The 14,657-nt window shown below is 34.9% G+C and overlaps 1 protein-coding gene across 1 annotated transcript in view; it reads left to right on the top strand.

The window, feature by feature from the left end:
* The first annotated feature begins 3,595 nt into the window (after window positions 1–3,595).
* LOC100376781 (tumor protein p53-inducible protein 11-like) overlaps window positions 3,596–14,657 on the top strand; it is a 91,575-nt gene continuing 80,513 nt past the window's right edge. Inside the window, exon 1 of the mRNA XM_085496234.1 lies at window positions 3,596–3,853. Within this exon, the coding sequence (XP_085352360.1) occupies window positions 3,762–3,853 (92 nt within the window). The 5' untranslated portion in view covers window positions 3,596–3,761. The remainder of the gene's footprint in view (window positions 3,854–14,657) is intronic.

Here is a 14,657-nt window from a genome sequence, read left to right as displayed (position 1 = left end):
CATTCCAACTCACTCATTGTGATTCATAATATCTATAGTATGAAATAACGGGCGTATCAAACGAAGGAAGGAATACGTCGAACCATATGAATAGCAACTATCTTAAAAACGAAATCATACATGAATAGTAATTATATTTTTCGCATGAGGGCAGTATACTTATTAATTTCTTATTTTCATTGAGTTGTATTTGTGCAATTTACATGCCACTCACGATAAAATAGCCATGGCATATGAGAGCGGTGTATGCATGTTGTATGTAAATCATTGAAAGTCGTGATTTGTCATTAAAATTGCGTTCAGATTTGACGCGCTTCATAAACTTCACAATACCGCGAGGAGGATACGAACAGTCAGTTGCCGGTATGTTCAATAGACCAACTGTAAATTTGATTTGAAGCTACATTTTCACCTGGAAGATCAGAACGAAAGTTGTCCGCACGAAGTCATCATGCGATTGCTTCTAGATTAAGAACTTTAATCAACTGCTCGAATGTGTCAATTGAGCAAATGCAATTTATGCATCGTTATTACGTTATACTGGTTTGGCTAGTATTATTGCGTTACATTTGGCAATTTATGTCACAGCTTTTTGCTAAATTAAACGCAATCCCGTAATTGTTCATTCAATACCGCAACTCCGTCTTCCCGTACTTGGCGTCTTCTTTTGATGTGCCGTTGAACTGAGACTATTATTTACTAAATTGTGCGTTACAATTATTTGTGATTTTCACTATTTATATGCTAATCAACAGACATTCGTTTACTAATAGTTATTCCCTGGTGTAAAGTGGCAAATTTAAAAGCAATTTAAGTCTGGCTATAGTGGTGTCACGTGACGATATATAGTTCTCGTGTCAAAAGGTTTAATTGTACTTCCACTAAATTATTTTTGCGTATTAAATATCAAAAGTGTTAAAACTGAATGAATTGTGACATGAATATATGCTGTGTACATAAGAAAGCCCTGGAATATTCATGATGGTTCTGACCATATACTACTAGGATTTATTCGTGTGGAGAAATATATTCTGTTTGTTGTTTGAGGCGTCAAACATTCTCATTGCACATGACCTTCTAGTCACTGTAAGTACACAGTCACCCTATGCTATTTGGGGGGGGGGCAGTGCGTTATGGCGTACCGGAGGCGAATCTTGTGTAAATTACATTTAAAACTGCCAAATACAGTTACTCACGATAATCCACAATTATATGTTAATAATCTACTAACTGAATTACTAGTTACAAAAGTTACTGCATATACTGTTTATGAACACAACGTTATAAAGACCCCTTTTATAAATATCAGGTTATTAGATACATAAACACGTACGCTGGTTTCTCTATCGCGTTTTACCTGAAGATTGCAATAAAAAAGGCCTTGTCACATACGTACACTACAGATGAAGGTGTTCGAATATGCGTAAGAGTAGCGTGTACTCAATGAGGTGCATTAACTCGTTCGAAGTAGCAATATGTTTCTAGATGACGGAGTCACCACTTTTCACTGACACTTTCTTATTGACAGGTAACCCCATGCATACAAAGGCGCGAGTTAAACCATGTTGACGTAAATTTAGCAGACTCCCGCCACCCTCACTACACATTCGTCGCAATATGACCTATATACTTATACATAAATACATTTACAACAGTACACATTCACGTACACATTACGTGATATTACAATTTAAAACAAACATGATGCCAATTAACCAAGATAATGTGATAGTAAATAGACAATCGACCCACTCGTATTCCATCGATTGTTCTTAATGTCGCTTTGTAATACCATCAAATTCAACATTAGTAGGTCTATATCGGAGTAATTAATCTGCAATATCGACAGTGATTGAATGAAAGACCGACTGTCATATCGCCGGAGATAGATTGTATGATAACCCGTTCTGTCGAATCAGTTTGTATTCTTCTTTAAGATGATTGTAATTTTAATCTTAAGTACAGATTATATTTCTCTCCATTCCAGGCATCATTTGCCTTGCGAGATGGATAGGATAATTGTGAAACGGTTGATGACCCTCCCCGTCATTTCATTAGAACACTGCGCTCAAATAGTATAGTAACGTAGACTACTGATAATCGTGGTTAATATATTTGTAAAAATGGTAAGATAGAAATTGTGGTTTCAGAGCCAAGTCATTCAACAGTATTTGACAACTATGTCAGCAATTCGTTTATTTTTTACGCTACAAGTGTCGTATTGATAGGATGGCTTACAAAGGCAACTTGCTTCATTCCTCCATACATAGATTCCTTTCAGGAGATTGCCACTAAAGTGAAAGTAACGAATGTTTGATTGACAGCACAATGTGCAGTTCCCGTGAACTAAATGGGCTCATGGTTCCTTTCAATGACTGAACTAACGCTCATTGGTTTTGAATAAAGATGCAAGGAAGTTAGTTTCCAACTGCTAATATGTAGCTGGGAAACGTGTTTTATGGACCGATGATAAGAGGGAGAATTGCTGAACGAGGTTGGCTTAATAATAAAGCGCGTAGGGAAGGTGGGGGAGTGTGTTAAATTGTATAACGTAAATTAGACCTGTAATTGCCAACGGCCGTAATTCATGTTACGTTGTCAATATATAGAAATGAATCAGATCTAGGGGTTTACACTCAGTTAGAACTCCTTTGCGCAGATTGTCGCACAGTTACTTGTGTGAATATTATGTGATTATATCGTTTATTTTGTTTCTGTAGGTCATGTTTTATCTAAGTTTGACCAAGACAGTATATGGTTTTACATAATATCGGTATATAATTTCGAATTACAAAAAATGAAACGGCAATTCCAGTGAGCTCAGCGGTCGAATAATATTGCAAATATTTATGCAGCAAACTAGACTGCTATCTAATACAACCGTGATGCAATGCATAGCCTGACAACGGAGGGCAAATGTCATGAAGTTTGACATGACCATTTCATATCTACACTTTCAAATCCCATACAAATATCGCACAGAGCTTTGCGACCTAGCATGTAGATACTTTAATGCGGTGTCACGAAGGTCGTAGTGTAACTATGGATACAGTGGCCTTCATTTAATACGCTAAAATACAACACATGCAAATGCCTGAGTTATTCATTCTGATACACGTCTACGTAACCAATGTAAATTATTTTCACGTGAAGTAACTCATTGTGTCAAAGTGTAATCCGAAAACCGATATTTCTTGTCACGTTGAATTGACGGCTTTCGTTGGGTACAGCACCGGTTGTCACACGTACGTGAAACGGTAACTAGGTGACTTGAATTTAACACGCACACAAAAACAAATTTCATCCGAAGGTAAAGTCATAGGAAACAATCCGACAACAGACGAAGCAAATATTCGGATGAAGGAAATTAAGTCAAACTCAAGCATATTATAAACTTCGGTTCATTTCTCGGTAACGGAACATCTTTCTTGTTCACAATTTGCATATATTACGATGTATAATGCACTCAGCGATTTGTGAATAACGAATGAAAGAGAGCGGAATGTTCAACTGAGTTACGGGTACCTGTAATATAATGGACCAGTCCACGATATTCAAGTAACCTGTACAATATGTGTTCATTTGTCATCTCTGCAGGCTCGTAGATTGAATATCGTATACTCAGGTGGCAACCAGTGGATTTTTTTTCTCTAAGTGTGTATTTTAGCTGTCACTGCATCAAGGCTCGTTGATTTCCAGCCTCTCTTATAAACATACAGTTGTTGGTTATTACAACATCGAACTTAGTAGATACAGAACAAATGGCGCACCATTTAGGAGAGGCATTTCCACCTTCTCGGGAGTCGACACCACCTCTGTTTCCACGTACAGGAAGATTCGCTCATCCTAAACGGTAAGCAATTCATAATGTGTTTTTTCCTCTCCCAAAAATTCTTCAAAATAATTTACATCAATCCGAAATAGTGTTATATTAAATACATAAAATGCAGCTCAGTTGAAAAAAAGTGGTAGTCGTTCACCCCTACGACCTAGGATTGTTAGGATGTCCTAGATATGACTATGGTCTCCGTGTTCATTTGAGCTAACTTGTGCCTCAATGAATCGATAATAACTACTATGTAGTAAGTGTTGAATAAATCTGAATACACGCCATGGTATGTTGTAATGCTCGAATGTGGAGATGCGAGACTGAATCAACATTGTGGTATGCAACATTTATTTGCGTTGGTACGTTCCTTTTACCCACCAACTGTGTCCGTTGATATTTATCATATTATTAAAACGTTTTGTGATATCCCAGGAGAAAGAGAAGCTCAATCATAGCATTCCCCGTCAATGGTAATGAGTAAATAGAAAACGGTCTTTGACACATTAGCTATTTTACGTCTACTTGCCCACAGTACATTTATTATTCTGTAAATCATACTAGGCTTTCACTCTCCGATTGTCTTGCGTATATTACACTCCCAATCACGGTGATGCACTTTGAGACGTTGCAGACAGCAAACTGCTCGCCGGCTTCCCATAACGATGGCATTATCGTTTAAGTAGCATGTGGTAGATCACAAAAAGTAGATTTCTATTTCAGCTATCAAATTATCAAAATTAGAAGCTTCAGTTTCGTTGTCGACTTCGCCAGCGAGGAATTTGCGTCATTGCTTCAAAACCGTTTTTGTTTTTATTGTCTTCCGAGTCACAATTGCGATAAAAAGTACATTGTCCATGAAGCTTTTTTATACTGCAATGTGTGCTGAAAGGCATAATTTATCACAAGAATAAAACTTCAATAGTGGTCGTGTGAGAATTGCGTTGAAAGAAACTATTAAATTTTTTATGATGTGCTGAATAAATTACGGCATCATTGAAATCATATCCATGAAAAGCTTTCTACAGACGATTACAATTGTCCAGGGCATTAGCATTGACTACACCAGGGATTATTTATAATTGGTATAGCTAAGACATGATATATAGATATTAAATTATATATAACCTAAAACATGGAGCGACCTATTAAGGTATAAGCCATCGCACTATTACGTCATTTGTTTACATCTATGCCAACCAGCACGGCCCTGCACGCGGTCTGCTGTGACACATTACCAGTAATATTTAATCAACCGGTACATGTACGTGTATATTTAATTACAACTGTAGCTAAAACGCCGCAATTTTATCTTCGGGGGGGGGGGCGGTTTTCGCTAACCAGTCACTGCGCACGCGCTCAAAACCTAAAAAGTGCAACGGCATATACTCGCGCGGATCGTGCTCTTAAAGCGCCACATACGTCGGAACGTGTCGTGTTCGACATGAGTCCAATACGTTGTTTGTTACACGAAATTCGAACACGCACTAACTATATTCTTTGACAAGGTGAGTTTAAATGATAACTGACACCCACACACTTATATCATGTTTTGTACAAGTCATTTTATGAATATCACAATCCAAGGTCACAGTTATTACTTTAACATTTAAACAGTTCAATTGAATGAAATCGACCATTTGAAGTCATTATTAAAAGCAGGGGAGTCGTCACCTGCGCATGCATCAGATGGTCATAGTGTGTCATTGTTTACAAACAAGCGTCTACCCATGAGCCTTTGCGTTTTTAGCGTGTGTTGTTATCGTCGCTTGGGACTCAATTCCCGCGCGTTCGCAGATGACGACCCTCCCGCTTTAAATACTTTGAATATTATATTATATTTGATTTATTCTTCATGTGAGATGGTTTTCGATGTCGGAATAATTATATAAGCTCCAAATCGTTACCTCATTTTATTTGCGTTTAAAAGTCCGACACATTAATATATTTTTAATCTAGAACGTTTTGAATTGTAATTAGACGAACAAATCACTGAGGCGATGACGAAGGTGTTTTATAAATAAAGACATAATGTAATATGGAGAATCTAACATAGAAATAATTCTATGAATAAAAATCTGACTGAAGCGAAGCTTACTATAATTTGTTTTTCCAAAATACTGATATTCAAATCTGAGCGGCTGGCACCATATTGTTTCAATGGCATCTATACACTGATCAATAGCTGAACGCCTGCAGGCTAACAAAGGTTGTAGGTTACCATGCTGCTGGAATGTTGCAGTATTAAACTTGTATCTATATGTGTTTTGCTCTCACAATTACTTTTTTTAATTGGAAATAAGGTTTCCAGAGCAATATGTATATCACTTGAATGATTTACTGACTTATAATACCTCGCATAAATACATTTATTTCCTTACACTCGACTTGTGAACTTGTTACGAATTTACCGGGTTTGTGAGCGCATTCAACGAGAAGAAATATGCCGGTAGTCTTGAACTAAAAATAAATATCGTTTTCATATAACATGTAAGTTAGAAACATGGATAATTGTGATTGTTGGTGGTTGTTGCACGATTTGTACATTTGTCTATTTACAAAAATATTTAAGAATTACTTGAATATATTTAATCTCATTGAAACGACCAAGTTTCTTTGTGTATCGGGTAATTTATAATTTTATCAACAAGTTTATGTAACCTCAAATAAAACCTTTCGAAGCATACATTGTTGCACCTGTTTTATCTCAATGTTTAATATCTCATCGACCAAACTACAGTGGTGATACACGTCATTTCCCACCCGTGCTTCTTCAAATTGTTCAAGCAATTACATGTGACATTTAACGGTAGCGATTATTTTGTATCAATGCCATACGAAATAGCTACTAATTAGCTCAGATTAGAAAAAACTTAGTTTTAGTAAACTACACGATCTCTCAAGTTCACAATTATTTCCTCAAAAAAGTCGAAATATGTAATGATTTAATTGCGGCGAACAAGTAAGTGTTGACGTGTAACAGACGCGTTTTTTGTGTGGAATGTAGAAAATATTAAGCATGCATTGTCTTTGCTCCGTTCAGAACCCAAGTCATATATAGCAACATGTTGCTTCTAGAGGGTAATTTTTACACATCTTTCACATTCATGATCAGGACGAAAATGATTTATTTGAAAAAATGAGCTTCCTTCAATTCAAGATCTATTTCAAACTTGACAATATTTGTACCTAAATTACTTGATGAATGTGAAAGACAATTTTTCACAAGTGACGTAAATTGTAATAACAAATCATTCCATAAGAAAATAGTAATTGGCGAAATGTTGGAAAATAAATTTAATGATTGTAACTTTGTCAAGATGCTAGATAATATCAATTTAAATTAATGTAATGCATTATCGTTAATAAAGTCTACCACATCATCTAGATAGTAATAAATCTTCCTTTATTTTCAGAATGTCTATTACGCCAATTCCGACTCAAGCAGCCGCGTTCAGATATATAGTTCTAATTGGAACGGCAGGAAAGAGAACTAGTAATAAGCCATCGTACACTATATGACAACTAATTTTCATATAACATTCTAATTCAAATCCCCAGTCTCAGCTACTGTATGTAAACAACTGAACTCTATATAAATTCAGTAATTTCATACGCTGGGTAGAATGATACATGTATCGCAACAACATCACTGCTATAGAAGAAAACGAAAATATCAGAAAGTACTATTTCACAGAGGGAAATTAAAATCGCAGCTGTCTGTTTACCGCCTACGTTCTACTAACCAAATAGATATTTGCGGTAATCAACCGCTTGCTCACATATGCTACCTGGCGTTCAATTATCCGTCCTGACGAGTTCAATGTAGGAGTATTAACTTCCTCAATAAAACATTCGCTGAAAGTACATTCGTCATGGAAACAGTACACGGTGACATTGTCTGGATATATATTATCAAGCTGCGTAATAAATTTACTTTAACGTGAATAGTTTAAACCCAAAGGTCACTCACAACATAATTGCGCTGTTTGAGGTAATGTTTGAGATTAAAATTGATTAAAAAAAGTATTTAAATTTGGCAGTTTGAAACATGCAAAAGTCATCATGACGTAATGCAACACAAAACCCTTATATTCTCGATGAATGAATGGAAGGTGTCATACACGGATATGAACGCACGAGTAATATTGCGATGGACAGCCTCATAAATAAAAAGCATTATAAATGATCTCGATAAATGTGGGGAGCACGATTGCTGTACCCAAAACATCGTATCTATTGAGGAGTAATATCAACAATCACACTATCATGACAAATTGAACTTGACAAAAAAGGGCAAATGTAATTACAGAAAGGCTACAGCTGCCGATGGGAAGGTCATTAATGTTTTGGTGAATATACGTCATATGAAATCAATAATTAAAAAAATCGAAAAAAACCTACATAATTATGTAAAGTCTTGTAAGCTATTCACGGTGTTTTTTTAAAATTATATACATCTTGGCAGCTACACAGTGCGTAAATATGTCAGGAAATTGGATAGTATTAGATGAGTTAAAGTCTTGACTAAGAGTCAAGGTTGTTGCTCCCTCGTGTATTCTTTATTGAAATCGTTTAATCCCAGTAGACCCAGTTGGTTCACTCGAGATGTTATGATAATTAGACCGATTAGATATCAACAATCTAAAAACCGTAATGATTACAATGAAAAAATCTTTACATTTGCAACGAGCCGTAAGCAGTATTGAATATTGTACATTTCACATACAAATTACTAATAACAATACAATAATTTCAGACGTAATTAAAATGTGAATACATTGAACAGTTCTGCGAACACGCACACATATGTTTACTTACAATCACCTAACACACTTACACTATTGGCCGCTTCAGTTCACCCACACCGTCATAAAACCTTTTATTTGTCTTTAGGTTCTTGCCGAATGCCGTTAAGCAGTACACTATTTCGTGATATTCAGTTTTTCATGTTCTAGTGTTATATAGAAAAGGCAATTGCATTTATTGAATATTATTTTTTATTGAATAGGTAGTAAACATGTCTTGAAAATAGTTTTCAGAATATAATTTGAAACAAGATGGTTCTATTTAATCATCGATTATGAAGGTTTTTTCCCGCGCCGACCTGAGATCTCAACGAAGGCCTAGATCTCAATACGTGGAATCATAGAATTTATTACTTCCCAATGCCTTGATTTCGTCACGTCACTTGATAACTATTTTACTGATGACGATGTTGCTATTGCCAGATCGTCGTTACGTTAACCTGTTATCTCAATGACGACTAACTCAAGGTTAATTATTATGTCACGGACCTTATTCGATGACGATTGCGCTATTGCTTAGACGTTATGACTTCGGTCGAACTATTAACCCACCAATAACGAGTGTGCTAGTGCCTAGACAGCATCACATATCATTGATGAAAGCTGTTACGGTGCATAGACTGTATAATGCACTCAACTCGATAGTGATTTGACCAGTGCCTAGACATCGTAACTTTGGTTGCCTTTTTTCTCACCATTGACGATCATCATTGATTATCATTTAGGTTTTCCTGTTATAACATTGATGAAGATTGTCCCAGTGCCTATACGTCTTTACGTAGATTGACCTGTTATCTCGACGATTACGCTAGGGCTAGGGCGTTCTTACATCGGACGACCTGTTATTTCAAAGCAAAGATTGGCCCAGTGCTTAGATGTATGTTGACGTGTTATATTGAAAGTAGTTTAACAGTGTTGTTGTGAGTGCAAACTAGAAGGTATCTTACCATCTATGAATATATGACGTAATAACGTAAAAATAATAAAACAGATGCAATAACACTCTGACAAACAAGTGAATAGATAACTGTATGACGACAAGTTGAGTTGTATTGTTTAAATGTTGAAATTGACAGTGGGACTTGCATCAACCATATAGAAACTGGTTGCCATCTACGTGAGCATATTTTACAACCATCTCCTTCTTAATTAAAATGATTGCATGAAATCTGTTCTCAATTGCTTGTTCCCAAGTGCTTAAAAATGGGTATACCATATTACGACACAATCTAGATGTTCGAACGTCATTTGATGTTCACTGTTTTCTGTTACGTTGACTTACTTTATTGAGTATATATACCAGTACTGAGATCGAAGCATGGTAACTATTTCACTGAAAAACGTAACTTGGCATAAGATTCTGAAAAACAACCAATACCATCTTGAATAATGATTAATGTACAATATATTAATGTGTCATAGTATCCAATCCGATTAATTTCAATAATGAATTCTAAGATTGTGCAACGAAATGAAAGGCATAGCATACGGTGTTGTCACTGATCCCATGTCACGCCACAGGATTTATACTAAGGTTGTAAGTATGTATTTTCTAATCATTCATGCCGTATATCACGATGTGACCTTATAAGGAACTACCAGAGTGAGGATGTCGGTCTCGAAGTCAGTTGATGTAAAACGCATGTGAACTGGCATAATACCCCCAACTCATCCATATCTGAATTGACATCGATATCATTATCACTATCGTTTGCCAACTCTTGTATTTAATTTTTTACTCCCATTTATTATTTTCTCATACATACAGATATTATCATTTAGATATACTGCCGCTATCAGTAACAATGCTGATAAGAATAGGAATGATAGTTAGACATCAAACGAGATAGTTATATCCTGGAAAACAACAAACCGTTACTTTAGACACGTGCATGTATGATAAATCATTAAGACATCAAGAACCATAAGGTTTTTTTTATAAAGCCTCTCTCGAATAAGCCTGTGCTTGCACGCAATGTTTGATATTCATCTAGGTCAACTATATAAATGACATTCTCATATTCTATGAAGGCTGATTTTTATAATTCATTCATTTATAGTTCTATTAATCACATAGTGTATTACTACTCTAAATTTTTATATATAAATGTATAGATGTATTGAGTAAAGACCTGGAATATTAATTCAAGTAGTATTAGCTCGTAAACTCTGTATTGCTAGACACCCGAGAATACCGTGTAAGAATGCTACATAATGAAATACCAACAGAATATCTGCTAAAATATAAAGGAAGTCTAAGTCATGCATTGTAACGTAAACTGCGCAGAAAATGTATCCATCGAAATAAATTTAATTTCTTTTTTTCAGATTTACGAGTTGTCTTTTAACTAGACATTTTTGTAATTCGGATTAACGAATGATCTCGAAAAGCCCCGAACTCATTATTCATGATCAAGCACTATGTATTGATGTATGGCGAGTGTCACATGTGAAGCACGAGAATAGATTCTTTTCAAAACACCTGAAAACACTTAGTGTGCTAAGAGGTATATATAACTGTGTTCCACTTGTGTGCTTGTTGTTTACCTTTAGAATCTTGTAATTGGATGTGCACCTCGCAGAATATCTATACATTTTTATTCGATATAATGTCATTTTCCTACATTGTTTTTGTGATTACGTGGACTTCTCCATTTCAGTTCGAGTAAATATCTAATGGATAACAATTGAAGAATATGCAACACTGATCCGGTATAAACATGTGAGAACAAGGTTTTGTGTCACACCTCCAATTCCAGAGTTCACTGCCATCGAACACATACAATATGATATATTATAATCCCTCATATGTGCCATATATATTACATTATCCCCACTTTGTTTAAAGTTGAATGATTATTGTGATCATTGTTATTGATCAGTAAAACATCAGAGCAATAAAGCTAGTCTGTAGTCTGCAGCTCATGGTTTTTAATCACTGAACTAAACACAAGTTATCATATATAAGATATAATTCCCAAGAGCCGCATCCCAATCTACTTTAAGTTAGCCGTTTGAAGATTTGATTTCAGGATTTTGTTGGATAAGATTTTTCATAAACTGTTCAAATTCCAACGCCCTTATGTTATTTACAGAGGCTGTCTACGGATCATACAAACTGGAAATGAAATGTTATATAGCCCATATGGAAGAGTTGTATGTCCACGTTGAATGTTCTACGTTTGTTTCATTCGTCACACACACCATAAAGCTGTTACCACTTCAACATTCGATAATATTTTCAACGTAATGAACTCAACATTTCAAATTAGTTTCATTAGTGAAAGGTGTAGTGGATACTTTCTTTCAAATACTATTATATATTTTTCAATCGTAAAGTTAAAAAACTAAAACCAAATAAAAAAAATGATTAATCGTAAAACGTCATCCTTACGAAAATATTATGTTTTTGTTTGGTTGTCATACACTACTCAATAAATTCGTGGACTATAAATCAGGGCCCAGTCACGTCGATGTCTTTTCTTCTACTATCTTTTATGTGCTATCATATTACTATTATTCTGTCTTGTTATCTTGTTGGTTAAGTTCAACATCATCATTAATTATCCATTGCTGAGCACCGTGACTAGAGCTATCTGTTCTTTACAACAAATCAACGATTCAAGACGCGCCAGCCTCAGCAATATGAAACAGGAAACCTGACAGGGGAATTGAAAATCTGTTGTGGAAACGATAACCCCTCGTAACGAACGTATTTATATAATGGTCGGATTACAAATATTGCCAGAGGACGTTAGAGTGATTCAGTTTAGGTGTAACAGTATATAGACGTAAAGCAATGTTGGAATAATGGTTTATAAAACCTTTCTACGATGTTAATACACCACAATCAAAACTACCCGTTAACTATATACATCATTATAATATTATTATTATCAACTTAAACACAAGACGGTTAGAGACGGTTGACTTAATTTTACTTGTTTTGAACCAATGATATAGTGATTAAATTTTCAGTAGACCACACTCAATACATAATTAGAACTGTATTTATATAGCTGCATTTGATTTACATAATTAATATGAACTGCAAACTAGTGTCCATTTGTATGAGAAATATTAGCTTTTGGACAGACATTGAAAACATTAATGTAATAGCTGTGAAAATCTGCTACAAAAAAGATGATTAGAGGTGATTCTATACGACTAACCATCAAATTGCGTTGCTCCTCGAAACTATGTTTGTATTTTGATGTATTATACAGAATATTTTATGTAGATCAAGTGGAATTGTAATAGTAGTCTGACACTAATTTGTACTAATAATTTGTTCGTGATTTTGATCTTTTGATTGTGATTTTGCCTAAATCCAAGCTCTTTACATAAATCATTTTTGACAAGCTGCGATATCCAGCTTTCTTAATATATAAATATAATTTCACATGTCTTTCATTAGCACATTTAAAAACGTAGTTTAAGATATGCATCTCATCTTTGAATAGTGATTGTATCAGTGCATATCAAGCGACTAACAACAAATCAATTGTGTTGACCTCATGTACTACTTAAATAAAACAAGTTTCCATTACTTGTCCAAACCTTTTGACTTGCTATGTATTAGGGAGAGGCTGTAGTAATTGTAATAAACAGAAGTTTTTCGGAAAATCCTTTTTTTTGTTCATCTATCCTGGTATGTTTGACTTATATGATTCACGAACGAAGAATAGCCATACAATGTTCATACAATGATCGATTCGTTAACTGCAATAGTGCATCGATCGTGTTATAAATGAAATCCGTACAGTCGTCAAACATATTGAGTCATCTGAGATAGTGTCCCCGCGTTAGAATATTCCAGTTATCTCATAATAAACGGACGCAGTGTGACAATTATATCTCTAATGAATGTATATTCATTCTTTGGAATGCACACTGCTGCGTTGAAATGATTGCACCATGGCGCGAATATCGCTAGGCCATTCTTGCATCAATAATACATGATATATGCACTAGGCCAGTAAATCACCTTGTATCAGAGTGTGACATCTAATAATCATGTTGTATCGTGATCTTTTAGTATTAAATTCAAAATTCATTTATTAAAATTTGTTTGAGATTGAATTACAACAAAACCCCGTCATACACATGTCAGACAACATATAAGGATTGATCACGTGTTCGTCCAAGAGAAGCATTAACATTGGAGAAAACATAATCAAATAATAAATCTAGGTGGTGACTAATAAATATAGAATCAAAATATTGAGCCGCGATGTAGAGCTGTTAACTGGATTTCAGTGCGTAACGACTCTACAAAATGTTTTGCATGGTATATACTATGCATACATAATTATTTGTTTCAATTACATTTGAAATCTATTTGGGTAAAATGAATCATAGTGACGAACATAACATCGTTTTAGCTTCATTTGCCAAATTACTCGGTGTGCATTACATGATGAAAAATTCCAATACTGAGAATATTGACAATTTGTTCGTTATCATTCTTCTCAAACACTCATAGTGATTGTCTAATCCAAATTCCCGGAGCTTCTTGTGAACCATATTAGACATGAGTTGCATTTCGAAGAAATTACCATATACTTTTACGACTATATTATAACAACCTACGTGCCACTTCAGGTTGGTACTACTTTATATCCAACAGAGAGAAGGAAATTACTTGAAGGCAACATGCATTCTTCGTTCATGATTGTGCCTATTTTCAAATTCATAAAATAAATGCTTTAGGCAGATTATGTGCTTATTTTATTATATCCGTTATCATGTCCGTACTAAGTTATGCTATTTTGCGCTATCAACCGGAATACTATAACGTGGTTACTCCGTACTATAGTAAAAGTGGTATTTGTATATAATTGATTATGTATTGTCAAATTTAAACATTGAATATATGCATACTACATAATGGAGGAAAAAAACAAAATCATTATATTTGAAGATGGCTTTTATATTAGACAGGTGACATGATTGATCGAACGTTTTATCTAATATAACTCGGGAGTTCAATGTCTATTATGATGTGCGTGAAAAGCTCGTGC

Source organism: Saccoglossus kowalevskii, chromosome 1, assembly GCF_978046115.1.
Source record: "Saccoglossus kowalevskii chromosome 1, keSacKowa6.1, whole genome shotgun sequence".
Lineage (NCBI taxonomy): Eukaryota > Metazoa > Hemichordata > Enteropneusta > Harrimaniidae > Saccoglossus > Saccoglossus kowalevskii.
This window is presented reverse-complemented; position numbering and strand designations above follow the sequence as displayed.